Source organism: Ornithorhynchus anatinus, chromosome 1 (assembly GCF_004115215.2).
Source record: "Ornithorhynchus anatinus isolate Pmale09 chromosome 1, mOrnAna1.pri.v4, whole genome shotgun sequence".
Taxonomy (NCBI): Eukaryota; Metazoa; Chordata; class Mammalia; order Monotremata; family Ornithorhynchidae; genus Ornithorhynchus; species Ornithorhynchus anatinus.
The window spans coordinates 132,309,362-132,321,955 of NC_041728.1; the positions used below are offsets into that span (position 1 = coordinate 132,309,362).

The following is a 12,594-nucleotide window of genomic DNA, read 5'->3' on the forward strand; positions in this document are numbered from 1 at the left end:
TGTGAGCCCCACATGGGACAACCTGATGACCTCATATCCTTGCCCAGAGCTTAGAACAGTGCTTGGCACATAGTAAGCGCTTAGCAAGTACTGGCGTTATTATTACTTCACTTCTCTGGGCCTCACTTCCCCCATCTGTAAAATGGGGGTTGAAGACTGTGAGCCCCACATGGGACAACCTGATGACCTCATATCCCTCCCCAGAGCTCAGAACAGTGCTTGGCACATAGTAAGCGCTTAACAAGTACTGGCATTATTATTATTTCACTTCTCTGGGCCTCAGTTCCCCTACCTGTAAAATGGGGATGAGCCCCACATGGGACAACCTGATGACCTCGTATCCCTCCCCAGAGCTTAGAACAATGCTTGGCACATAGTAAGCGCTTAACAAGTACCGGCATTATTATTACTACTTCACTTCTCAGGGCCTCAGTTCCCCCATCTGTAAAATGGGGATGAAGACTGGGAGCCTCATGTGGGGACAACCTGATGACCTTCTATCCCCGCCAGCGCTTAGAACAGTCCTTGGCACATAGTAAGCGCTTAACAAGTACCGGCTTTATTATTACTATTTCACTTCTCTGGGCCTCAGTTGCCTCCTCTGTAAAACGGGGGATGAACTGTGAGCCTCACGTGGGACCACCTGATGACCCTGGATCTCCCCCAGCGCTTAGAACATAGCAAGCGCTTAACAAGCACCAACAGTATTATCCACTTCCTCTGGGCCTCAGTCCCCTCCTCTGTCAAATGGGGATTGAAACTGTGGGGACAACCTGCTGACCTCCCCAGCGCTCAGACCAGTGCTTGGCACATAGTAAGCGCTTAACAAGCCCCAGCTTCGTGATCACTAAGGGCTGAGCAAAGGCCACCATGACTGTGATTACTACTTCTTTCCCACAATGCTCCGCGGCAGGCGGCCCCCCCCCTCCCCGGGCGAGCGGAGCATGCTGGGATATGTAGTTCTCCGCCGGAGCGAGGGGGCTGCCGGGAGATGTAGGCCGGCGGGGGCGCAGGGCCTGCTGGGAATTGTAGTCCAGGGCCAGGGCTGCGCCTGCGCAGTGCGCGGCGGGGCGGAGCCCGGCACTGCAGTGAAAGCGAAGGACGGGGGAGGGGCGGACGGACGGACATTTTGGGAGCGGCCGTGGCGGCGCCGGCCGGGCCGAGGTGAGGACCCCCCTGACCCTTGACCCCAGGGCCTCTGCCACCCTGACTGACCCCTCCTGCACCTCACCCCCCTCCTCCTGATGGGTTGGGCGGGTGCAGGGCGTCGTGCCGAGCCTGGGTGCGGGAGCATTTCTTGACCTCCCCCCCCCCCCCTTTGCAGTTGGCACTGAGCTGAGCGCCTGGGTACAGTGCTCTGCACGGGGAATCGTCACGATGGCATTTGTTAAGCGAGCGCTCAGGAAATACGCGTGCATTCAGGGGTATTGATTTTGAGCGCTTCCTAGGGGCTCTGCACTAAGCGCTTGGGATGGAAATACTGCTGAAGGAGGGGATGCGCTGCACATAGTCAATGCGATTCAATAAACGCGGTTGAATTCGGCAACGGAGATGAGCCCTGCCCAGCGACGGGTTTGCAGTGTGGACGGTGTGTCTTCAGGCCTATTTATTGAGCCCTTAAGGGGTGCAGAGCGCTGCCCTAAGCGCTGGGGAGAGGGCAGTGCAGCAGTAAACTGAGAGCCCTACTGAGAGCTCACCTCCTCCAGGAGGCCTTTCCAGACTGAGCCCCCCCCCCCCTTCCCTCTGCTCCTCCTCCCCTCAGCACTGTGCAGGTTTGTATAATTTAGTATCCTATTTATTTTGTTAATGACGTGCATATGTCTATGATTCCATTTATCTTGATGATCCTGTTCTGTTTTGCTCTGCTGTCTCCCCCGCTGAGACTGCGAGCCGTCAGTGGGCAGGGATGGTCTCTATCTGTTGGCCATCCCAAGCGCTTAGTACAGTGCTCTGCACAGAGTAAGCGCTCAATAAATGCTATTGAGTGAATGAGTTGACAGTCGAGGGGGTTACCCCTTTCCCCCCGGGAACGTCGGGCATTCCTCCCCGGGATGTCCTCTCCCCTTTTTCTTCCTGTTTTTGTTTTTTCCATTCCCATCAGCAGCCCCTCTGTGAGTTGCTGGTCCCAGGCCGCCTCCTCCCTGCCGTCCCCCGGGGTTGAAGCCTGGGCCCTGCCTCCATTTTTTCCTGCTGCATTTCCTTCCCTTCCCTCCCCCAGCTGCATTTCCTTCCCTTCCCCAGCTGCATTTCCCTTCCCTTTCCCAGCTGCATTTCCCTTCCCTTTCCCAGCTGCATTTCCCTTCCTTCCTCTCGTTGGTCCCCGTGTCAGCTCCTCCGGGGGCCTGTCGGTCGTCGCCCGGGTGGTCAGCGCTTAGGACAGTGCCCGGCACACAGTAAGCGTTTAACAAATACCACAGTTAGCATGATTATTAATCATAATGATGATGACATTTGCGAAGCGCTTACTATGGGCCAAGCACTCTTCTAAGTACTGGGGTAGGGACAAGGTCATCAGGTTGTCCCACCTAGGGCTCATAGTCTGCATCCCCATTTTACAGATGAGGGAGCTGAGGCACAGAGAAGTGAAATGCCGTAGCATTGTTATTAATGATGATGATGGTGTTTGTGAAGCGCATGTTATGTGCAAAGCGCCGTTCTAAGCGCTGGGAGGAGACCAGGTGATCAGGTTGTCCCACGCGGGGCTCACAGCCATAATCCCCATTTGACAGATGAGGAAACTGAGGCCCAGAGAAGCGAAGTGACTTGCCCAGAGTCACACAGCTGACAAGCGGCGGAGGGGGATTAGAACCCACAACCTCTGACTACCAAGCCCGGGCTCTTTCCATATCATCATCATCATCATCATTATTCTTATTTCCCCTGCTCTTGGGCCTCCCCTTGGGTTTTTATACCTTACTGGACTTCAGATTTGAAGCCCCTGCGGTGGAATTCTGCCGGCCCAGGGTTCAAAGCTGCCTCTCTTAGCTCCCTAAACCTCGGTTAAATCATCCCAGGTGGTGGAAGGGAGGCGAGGGAAATCTACACCGTGCGACTGTGGTCGGCATTTCTCCCTTTCACGCTTGGCCGGGTGGACTCCAGGGTCATCCCGGTGGCTTAGCACAATCCTCGGCACAAAGTGAGCGCTGAACTGTTATTTATTATTTTCAGTCATGGTATTTAAGTGCTTACTGTGTGCCAGGCACAGAACTAAGTGCCGAGGTAGATATGAGCTAATCAGATTGGATACCGTCCATGTCCCATATGGGCCTCACAGTCTACATCACCATTTTGCAGAGAAGGAACTGGGGCAGAGATAAGTCGTGACATAATAATAATATAATGATTATGGCACTTATTAAGCGCTTACTGCATGCCAAGCCCCTTTCTAAGCACTAGGTTAGATACAGTTTAATCAGGTCGGACCCAGTCACTGTCCCACTGGTTCACACTCTTAATCCCCATCGTACAGATGAGGTAACCGTGACCAGGTGAAATAACTCGCCCAAGGTCACACAGTAGATGAGTGGTGGAGCCTGGATTAGAACTCAGGTCCTTCCGAGTCCTGGGACGGGATCAGACCGCAGGTCCTTCCGAGTCCTGGGACGGGATCAGACCGCAGGTCCTTCCGAGTCCTGGGACGGGATCAGAACGCAGGTCCTTCCGAGTCCTGGGACGGGATCAGAACTCAGGTCCTTCTGAGTCCCGGGATTGTGCTCTGTCCACTAGGCCACGCCGCTTCTCTTTTCATGTTGTTACAGTTAATAGTGTTATTCTTATTATTGTCAACGGCCTACCGTACAGCCATCCTCGCTCTCAGCCGCAGCAGTCAGCCGCCCCCGGAAGACACACACAACAGACACGCACAGCTGTTCCCCGGCCCGTTGTTCTGCCCCGCAATGGTGGGCGTTTTCTAGTCCGAACGAAGAGATGGGGGCCGGGGACCCTTCCCGTGTGAACCACGAACCACAGGAACGTTAAGTCAGTGAGGCGTCCGGGGACCGGGGGAGGACTCCCGGGGCCTCAACTTCCCTCTCCCTCGAGGCCTCTCTAATCTGCCTCGCAGGGCTGGTGTTATCGGCTGGAGGACGCCTCGTTCGGGGTGGCGTCCCGGAGGCCGCCGCCTCCTCGGGCCCTCGGTCTTTCCCCTGGCTTTGCCCGGGGTCAGGGAAGGGGCGTCCTTAAGGGAGACGCGAATTAAGCTGCCCCCCGGGCCGTCCTGGTCTCCGGGCCACACCGCTGCCGGGAGGGGAGATCCCGGAGAGGCGGTGGGGGGTGAGGGTCCCTCCCCCTGGGCCCCTGCACCCAAAACGACCGTGTTCCCCGTGCCGGCGGGGAACCAAGTGAGTCGCTGGCCGGAGGAGGAGGGAGCCGGGACGGGGGTCCGCGCCCTGCCCCTCCCCACCCCTCCGGAGGGTCGGCTGCAGCCGCCGGACCCCGTCTCTCGCGGGAAGGAGGGTTGACCCCGGGCCTGGAATCCGGAGTCTCCGCGAGGCCCCCCACCCCCTCCTCCCTTCCTCTCGTCTCCCCCTCCTTCCCTCCCTCCCTCTTCCCCGTTCCCCCCACGGGATAAACAGGAACTGGAGCCCCGGCTGTGGGGGAGGGTTAGGCGGAGAGGAGCCGTGCAAGCTCACGAACTAATCTAGAGTCCGGGGTCCCCCACGGGGCCCGGGCGGGGGGCCGGGGACGACGAGACCCCTTGCCGCCGCCCACCCCGGAGCGACTTCTGCCGTATCGACGCCGGGGCGGCCCCGTGTCCCCGGTTGGGAGCCGCCCCCCTGACCTGTCCTCTCTCTCCGCCTCCCCACCCCCCAGGTCTCATCTCCAGGCACGCCATGGGCAGAGGACGCTGAGCCGCCACCATGATCGGAGGGCTGTTCATCTACAATCACAAGGGGGAGGTGCTCATCTCCCGCGTCTACCGGGATGACATCGGGTGAGTCCTCCCCCGGTGGCCTCCGCCCCCTGCATGAGGGGCCGGACCGCACCCCCGTGCCTATCGGGAGCTCCCCCGGCCCCTGCCTCCTTCGCGGAGACCCCCCCCCGGCCCCCGGTCCCGCCTCGTGTGGCCCAGGGAGCCCGGGACCCCCTTCCCCCCGCGACTCGGCCGTCACGCGGCTGGGCCTCTGGCTGGTTGAACGATTTATGTGGGAACTGCCTCTCCACCGGCTCCTCGCTACCTTGACCTTCGCCCCCTCGGACGGTCGGGAGTTCGGCACTGTCGCCACGGGGAACCAGGTCCCAGACCGGGTCGACCGTGGAATTTGGGCCTCGGCCCGCCCCTCTCCTGATGACCCGGAGAGGCTTTACCCGTTGGGGAAGGAGAAACCAAACGGCTGGTGGCCCGCTAATCCACCCACCCGGATGACTGGGCGGCAGGGCACTAGGAGGAGGGGGAGGAAGAAGAGGGCCTCTCCAGAGGCCGTGTGCGCCCTTTTCCTCTCTTGGCGTTTCCGAGGGGATGGGCTCCCCCCGGGAACCTCCGAACGGGGAGCATCCCAGTTGTCCGGCCGCCCCGCGCGCCCCCGTAGCTGCCTCACCTGGTCCTCGGAGGGGTCGCTGGCCCAAAGGCTTTCTGCTCTCTGGGTCTCTCTGCCGGGACTGGAGCTTACCGGTGAGCCCGGCCCGAAGTCACTGTGGGGCAGAAGGGAATGGAGAGGCTTCCTGGTGGGGAGGGGGTGAGCGGGACCACTCCCGCCTGGGAAAATTGACAGGAGAGCAGGAGGAAAGAGGACCTGGGTTCCCCATCCTCACCGTCTCCCACTGCCTTCACTAGGGGCGCAGGGCCGGGGAGGGAACCCGACCTGTCCTCACCCTTCTCCCCCGATCCCCCCTCTCTTTCTTTCACCCCGAGCGGCACTGCCTTCCGCCCCCTGAGCTGAACCGTGCCGATACCGGCGTCCGAGCCGGACTTTCCCGTGGCTTCCCGCCCCCGCCATCTCGTTCCTCCTTAACCGAAGCTTGTCGGGGCAGGGCCGCGGGGCATGGCCGCCTCCGGCCCACTGCCGCCCGAATGCAGCTTCCTGCAGATCGCATGAACCCTCCCTCCAGTACGGCGTCCGTGCGGGGGGCCGAGGGGCCGGAAGGACGGCGGTCCCCCGGCCTCGCCCGAGCGGCGCTCTGCGCTCCCGAGGGCGCCGTCTGGGCCGACGGGCTCGGCCGGGGGAGGGGTCGGACGCAGGGGCCACCCCCGACGGCTGCGCCCGTTGCATGTCGCTGGGCCTCGTCTTCTGGCCGGCCCGGGGCCTGTCTGTCTGTCTGTCTCTCTGACTCATGGTGTGTGCCTCCTCTACGTGTTTAACCCTTTCTCTTGTTGCTGTCACTCTCCTCCTTTCCTCGCTGACGCCATTTCTCTCATCCCATCTCATTGGCTGCCATAGCAATAGGTAAGCGGCCTGGCAGCTGCCGCCCGGGGCCCGGACAGGTGGGCGGGGGAAGGCCCCCGACCCTCTTCTGTCTCTCCCCTCTCGCCCCCCGCCCCCTTCCCCATCCGGCTCCCGGGTGAGCGTGGTGAGAGGGGGCCCTGCCCTCTCTGGCTCGGCCCTGCCACCTCAGAGGTGAGGAAAGGGGACCGGGCCTCGGCCGCCCCCGGAGTGGCCCCCTGGGCCTCGGCTTCCCCGGGGGGCTAGTGATCCCCTAAGGGGCCAGTGACCGCAGCGGGGTCCGGCGGGCCGGGGCCAAGCGCGCGGGACACGGGCCCCCTCCACCTCCCTTCGGGATGTGGCAGGGATCGGGCCCTGCGTGCCAGACGGCACCCTGTGGTGCCGGTTTCCTCTTGCCGCAAAAAAACCTGGCGGGAACCGGCGAGCGCCCCACACCCACCCCTCTGTCCGGCGGCTGGCAGTTCCCGGTCGTCGGGGACCCCCGGTCCCTCGAGGAGCCGGGAGGGGAAGGGTCTCTGTCACCGTAGAGAGACGGGGTCTTCTCGGGTCTCCGTTGCGCCGTCGGCGGGGAGGGGGACTAGGTGCTGAGCGGCCCCTGTGTCCCCTTCCCCGTCCCCCTCCCCTCTCCCCGTCCCCCCCCAACCACCCTCCCCTCACAGACGGAACGCGGTGGATGCCTTTCGTGTAAACGTGATCCACGCCCGGCAGCAGGTGCGCTCCCCCGTCACCAACATCGCCCGCACGAGCTTCTTCCACGTCAAGCGCTCCAACATCTGGCTGGCCGCCGTCACCAAGCAGAATGTCAACGCCGCCATGGTCTTCGAGTTCCTCTACAAGATGTGCGACGTCATGGCCGCCTACTTCGGCAAGATCAGCGAGGAGAACATCAAGAATAACTTCGTGCTCATCTACGAGCTGCTGGATGGTGAGGTTGGGGGCCCGGGGGGGGGGGGGGGGGGGGGGGACCGGTCCCACGTGGGCCGCTGGGATGGGGCGGGAGGGCCCGAGGGAAGACGGGTCTCCCGGGTCCCCGCCGAAGGGGGTCGGAGCGAGCGGGTCTCCAGCTCGGGCACCCGGTTCCGTCAACCCGCGCGCTCTCTGGCCCGCCCGCCTCTCTCGGAGCCTCGGCCCCGGCTCCCGGCCGACCGGGCCGAGGGGGCGAGGAGACGGCCGGGGCCGTGGGTCACCTCGGCGGGCTGGACCTCGCGGGGAGCGGCCGCCCGTCTCCGGGCACCGAGGGCCCCTGCCGCCTCTGGCCTGCGGGCGGCTAGCTCTCCTCCCCCGGCCCCGTCCGCCCGGGACGACGGCCCCGAAGCCCCCGGGGAGGGAGGAACGAACGGGGCAGGGTGGTGGGCGGGAAGGGGGCCCGCGGCCTTGTCTCCGTTCCGTTGCAGGTCGGGATCTGGATGCGGGGGGCCCCGCTCACCCCCGTCCCACCCGCCCGGGGCCGGGGCCGCGCTCCGGCCCGCCGGCCCGCCCGCTGGCCACGCTGCTACTCTGCTGTTATTTTTTTAGGTTTTGATTTTTATTACATTCTCATGCGAAAGTCAAAACCTAAAGAAAACGCTGCAAAGCTAGACGACTCTGCTGTGGGAGGCCCCGCCGTCCAGGGCAGCCACACCACGCGGGAGGGCCCCCGCCACTCTGCCCGAACCGAGGGGATGGGGAGGGGAAGGGGGGCGGCCGGCCGGCCGACCGGGGAAGACCACCGGAAGAGCCCAGCTCGGCCCCGGGACTGACGGCTCTCTCTCTCCCCCACCCCACGCCCCCCGCAGAGATCCTGGATTTTGGCTACCCGCAGAATTCAGAGACGGGGGCCTTGAAAACCTTCATCACTCAGCAGGGCATCAAGAGCCAGGTACCGAGCTGGGGGCCGGGTCGGGGGGGCGGGGGGGGGACTCGGTGCCGGGGACCCGCCGGCGCCCCTCCTCTCCTTTCCCCTCGGCCGGGGGCCCGACCCGTCCCCGCCCCCGGAGTTCCCCGCAGAGGCCCCGGCCCGAGCCCCGTCACGTCCCTTTCCTCTCCGCCCGCCTCCTGGCCAGGAAGTCCTGGGTGGGCCCCGTTGCCGTGGTCACCGGCTCGTCCCGCTGCACGTGATGAGCGTCTCGCAGCCTGGAAAGAGCCGAGTCAGCACCGTCCTAGCCGGGGCTACGACTCGGGCCCTTTCCTTTAGAGGGCGGGGGCGCGGGACGGGATCTCCCGTTCCGAGGAGCTGAGCTTCCTGCTCCCCGGGGGTCCCGTAGACCCCCGCCGCCCTCTCCTCTGCCCTCCCCCCGACCCCAGCCCAGCCGTCACGCTGACCCTTCCGCCCGCCCGGCGGTCTGGCCCCCTAGGATTCTGTCGAGTACGTGACTGTGGCTTCAGGCCGGACTCTAGCCTCACGAGCCTTTCTCTTCTCTCCTTGCGTTTCCGTTTGCCTTTGTCCTCCGCTCCCGCTGCCGCTGGCCGGACCCCTCCGCCCGACCCTGCGTGTCTTATCCCGGGGCCTCCAGCATCAGGTAGGCCGGTCTCTTTTTTCCCCTATCCTCTAGCCGCTCGAGTGGCTGCTCGTGGGAACGAAAGGGGCAGGGCTCCGGTGCCTGGGAGGAGAAGGGAGCCGGGCCCCAGCCGGGCCCACGGATCCCGGGTCGGGGCAGTGATGCCCCGGGCGGGCGGGGGCGGGCCGTTCCTCCCCCCAACCCCCACCCTCTGCCCCACCCCCGCCATTGCAGACAAAGGAGGAGCAGTCCCAGATCACCAGCCAGGTGACGGGACAGATCGGCTGGCGGCGAGAGGGCATCAAATATCGTCGCAATGAGCTCTTCTTGGACGTGCTGGAGAGCGTCAACCTGCTCATGTCCCCTCAGGGTGAGGACCGGTTTCGGGGTGGAGACGGAGCTGCCCGGGTCCCCGGAGAGGATCCGGGAAGGAGCCCGCAGTGCCGGTCACCTCCTCACCCGGTTTCCCCCGTCGTCTCCCCCCCCCCCCCCCGATCTGCAGGGCAGGTGCTGAGCGCCCACGTGTCTGGGCGTGTCGTGATGAAGAGCTACCTGAGTGGCATGCCAGAGTGCAAGTTCGGGATGAACGACAAGATCGTTATCGAGAAGCAGGGCAAGGGCACGGCCGACGAGACGGGCAAGAGGTGATTTGAAGGAGGGAGACGGGCTCCCGTCGTCTCGCGCCCTCCCCCGCCGGAGGCTTCCGCCTCCTCACCCCAGAAGCCGACCTCACGGATTTAGCTGGGGGCGGGAGGGGGCTCTGAGGTAACCTCCCGCGGGCTGCGGCCGTCCCAGAGGGGCCCCGTTGTCCCCACGGTTGTCCGGTGGCCGGGTCCCCCCGGGTCCGAGCGGGGGGCCGGCTCCGCGGGGGAAACCGACCCCCACGGCTCACCGAGCTGGGCTCCGACCTAACTCGCCCCAGGTCCCTGACGAGACCGGAGGGTTTCCGGTCAGGGTCGACAAGCCCCCGGGCGGTCGTTTCGTGAAGACCGTCCCTCCCCAGTCCCCGTCTCGCCCCCGCACTCAAAGGAAACGACGGCCCCCTACAAATATTAAGCTTCCCGCCTCGTCCCAGTGGAAACCTCTTCCTCCGAGGCTACACCGGGCTCGGTGCGGTGGGGGGGGGGGAAGAGTCGTCAGGTTTAAGGGTCCTGGGTTCCTCTTAGGGGCTCCCCTCGTCCCTGGGACGAGAAGGGGTCACCTACGCGTCGGGAGGTGCTCGACCCGAGTCGGAAAGACCGAGGCCCGGGCCGGGATCGACCCACCGGAACGGTAGCGGCAGCCACCGGCTGCCCGGCGAAGAAGACCCCCCCTTTCTTCCCCCACGGAAAAGAGGTCTCCCATCCCCGAGGGAAAAGGCCTCCCCACCCCACGCTGTCCCCGACATCCCTTCCGGCTAGTCAGACCCGGCCTTCTGCCCGCAGCGGGAAGCAGTCCATCGCCATCGACGACTGCACGTTTCATCAGTGCGTCCGGCTCAGCAAGTTCGATTCGGAGCGAAGCATCAGCTTCATCCCCCCCGACGGAGAGTTCGAACTCATGAGGTGGGCCGGGGCGGGAGGAGGCCGGGAGGGCAAGCGGGGGGCCGCGGGGGCCTCCGTCCCACCCTCCCCTCACCCCCTCCCCCCGCCGCCCGCAGGTACCGTACGACCAAGGACATCATCCTGCCTTTCCGAGTGATTCCGCTGGTCCGGGAGGTGGGCCGCACTAAGCTGGAGGTCAAGGTGGTCATCAAGTCCAACTTCAAACCCTCCCTGCTGGCGCAGAAGATTGAGGTGGGTGGGGAGGGATGGGAGTGGGGGAGATGGGAGGGGGAGGGAGGGGAGAACCGCTCCGCCGGGACAACTGGGTGCCGGTTTCAGGTGCGGATCCCGACGCCGCTCAACACCAGCGGGGTGCAGGTGATCTGCATGAAGGGGAAGGCTAAATACAAAGCCAGTGAAAACGCCATTGTCTGGAAGTGAGTGTGGCGACGGGGCCGTGGGAACGCGGGAGTTCTCGCCTCCCAGCCCTGCGCGTGTCTCTCTGTCCCCTCTTCCCGTCAAGAGGCGGGGTGCGGGGCTTCCCCGTGACCCCAGAGTCACCCCCCCCCAGGGCTCCTCCAGCCCCCGGGGGATCCCGCGCTACCCACCGCCCCTGTGTCCTCAGGATCAAGCGCATGGCCGGCATGAAGGAATCTCAGATCAGTGCCGAAATCGAGCTGCTCCCCACCAATGACAAAAAGAAGTGGGCACGACCTCCCATCTCCATGAACTTTGAGGTAACGCCGACGGCGGGGGGATTTTACAAGTGGGAGGCGGGGGGGGCGGGGTCACCCTCGTCCGTCCACCCCCTCGATCTCCCGCCACCCCGCTCCGCCCCCCGCCCCCCAGGTGCCGTTTGCGCCCTCCGGGCTGAAGGTGCGCTACCTGAAGGTGTTCGAGCCGAAGCTGAACTACAGCGACCACGACGTCATCAAATGGGTGCGCTACATCGGCCGCAGCGGCATCTACGAGACGCGCTGCTAGCCGCCCGCGGCCCGGCCCTCCCCCGGTCCGTGCGGTCCCCGGGGAGGGCCAGGACCCCTGGCCGCCGCTGTCCCCTCCCCGTCGGTGTCTCCTCCGTACTGCATCGCTGCACTCCCCGCCCCGACCCCCGCACAGCCCCCTAGTCTAGGCCCGGACCTCCCGCCCTCCCCGGAGCGGGACCGGGGGACCGGTCGCCCGGGACTCCCCCACCTGCCTCTCCGCCCCGGCCCTGCCCCGGGCTCCCGTTTTGAGTTTTGCGACCAAAGCCAGGCGGGGGGGGTCCCCCTGCGGCCGTGCCTCTAGGAGGGTGACCGGAGCCCATCTCCGCACCCCTCGAAAGGCCAGTAACGTTCCCCCCGTTCCCCCCCCCCCCCCATCGCCCCTGCTTCGGGATAGTGTGAGCTCCATTTTGTACACGTGTGACTCGTCCAGTTATCGGCTCAATAAACCCCGTAGAGCGAAGGCTGGGGGCCAAGCGTCCGTCTGTCTGTCGGGATCGGGGAGGGAAGGGCGGGTCCCGGACTACACCGGCCCTGGAGAAGCCCGAGACCGGGGCCTGAACTGTTGCCGGGATCCACCCTGCCCTCTACCTCCAACCGTTGGCTCGCCCAAATCGAGAGGGAGAGGTGGGACGGTAGGGGACAAGCGGCGGAGCTGGAGTCGGAACCCAGGTCCTCTGACTCCGAGGCCCGACGGACCGACGTTTACCCCGAAGCGCCGCCGTCCGGCCGCGAGGCCTGACGTTAAACCGACGGCCAGTCGGAGGTCTTGCCCGGATGTGTCCGAGGCCCGTGGCTGTCGTGAAACGGCAGGATCTCATCCCGAACGCCTAAGATCCTACCACGTTGTGCCATCACAGGCACACAGAAAACGGTTTGATCCTCCATCCGGTTGCGTCCTGAAAGGATGCTCGAGAGCGTGAGCTCGTCCTCTCGATTGTAAAGCCGGCGTGGGCAGGGAATGTCTCTGCTTATGGTTGTCTCGTACACTCCCAAACTCCGCGCGCATTAAGCGCTCAATAAATACCCTAGACTGAATGAATGGGGGGCCGACCTTGGAGTGTAAAGTCTGCGATCAGCCGCGTACCCCACGATTTGGTCTCGAAGCCCCTCACGGACCACCCCAGAAGTGACGGGACCAAGGCGTGTGAACGGAAAAGTAGGAGTGAGGAGGACCGGGGTCCCAATTCCAACTCGGCCACTCGTCTGCCGGGTGACCTTGGGAAACTCA

General features: G+C 64.4%; 1 protein-coding gene across 3 annotated transcripts; it reads left to right on the top strand.

Annotated features, from left to right (window-relative positions):
- Positions 1-1,059: 1,059 nt before the first annotated feature.
- AP2M1 (adaptor related protein complex 2 subunit mu 1) lies at positions 1,060-11,827 on the top strand. 3 transcript variants are annotated; one of them, XM_029071996.1, is made up of 13 exons: positions 1,060-1,164; positions 4,813-4,933; positions 6,378-6,383; positions 7,040-7,305; positions 8,156-8,238; positions 8,873-8,878; positions 9,092-9,227; positions 9,360-9,501; positions 10,282-10,401; positions 10,497-10,632; positions 10,720-10,817; positions 11,006-11,117; positions 11,230-11,827. In XM_029071996.1, the coding sequence occupies exons 2-13, from the start codon at positions 4,860-4,862 to the stop codon at positions 11,362-11,364; spliced, it is 1,314 nt and encodes a 437-aa protein (XP_028927829.1). In that variant the 5' UTR covers positions 1,060-1,164; positions 4,813-4,859; the 3' UTR covers positions 11,365-11,827. The 3 variants fall into 3 exon arrangements, with proteins under 3 accessions (XP_028927829.1, XP_028927846.1, XP_028927838.1); XM_029072005.2 differs by lacking the exon at positions 1,060-1,164 and adding an exon at positions 3,875-3,978; XM_029072013.2 differs by lacking the exon at positions 6,378-6,383.
- The last annotated feature ends 767 nt before the right edge of the window (positions 11,828-12,594 follow it).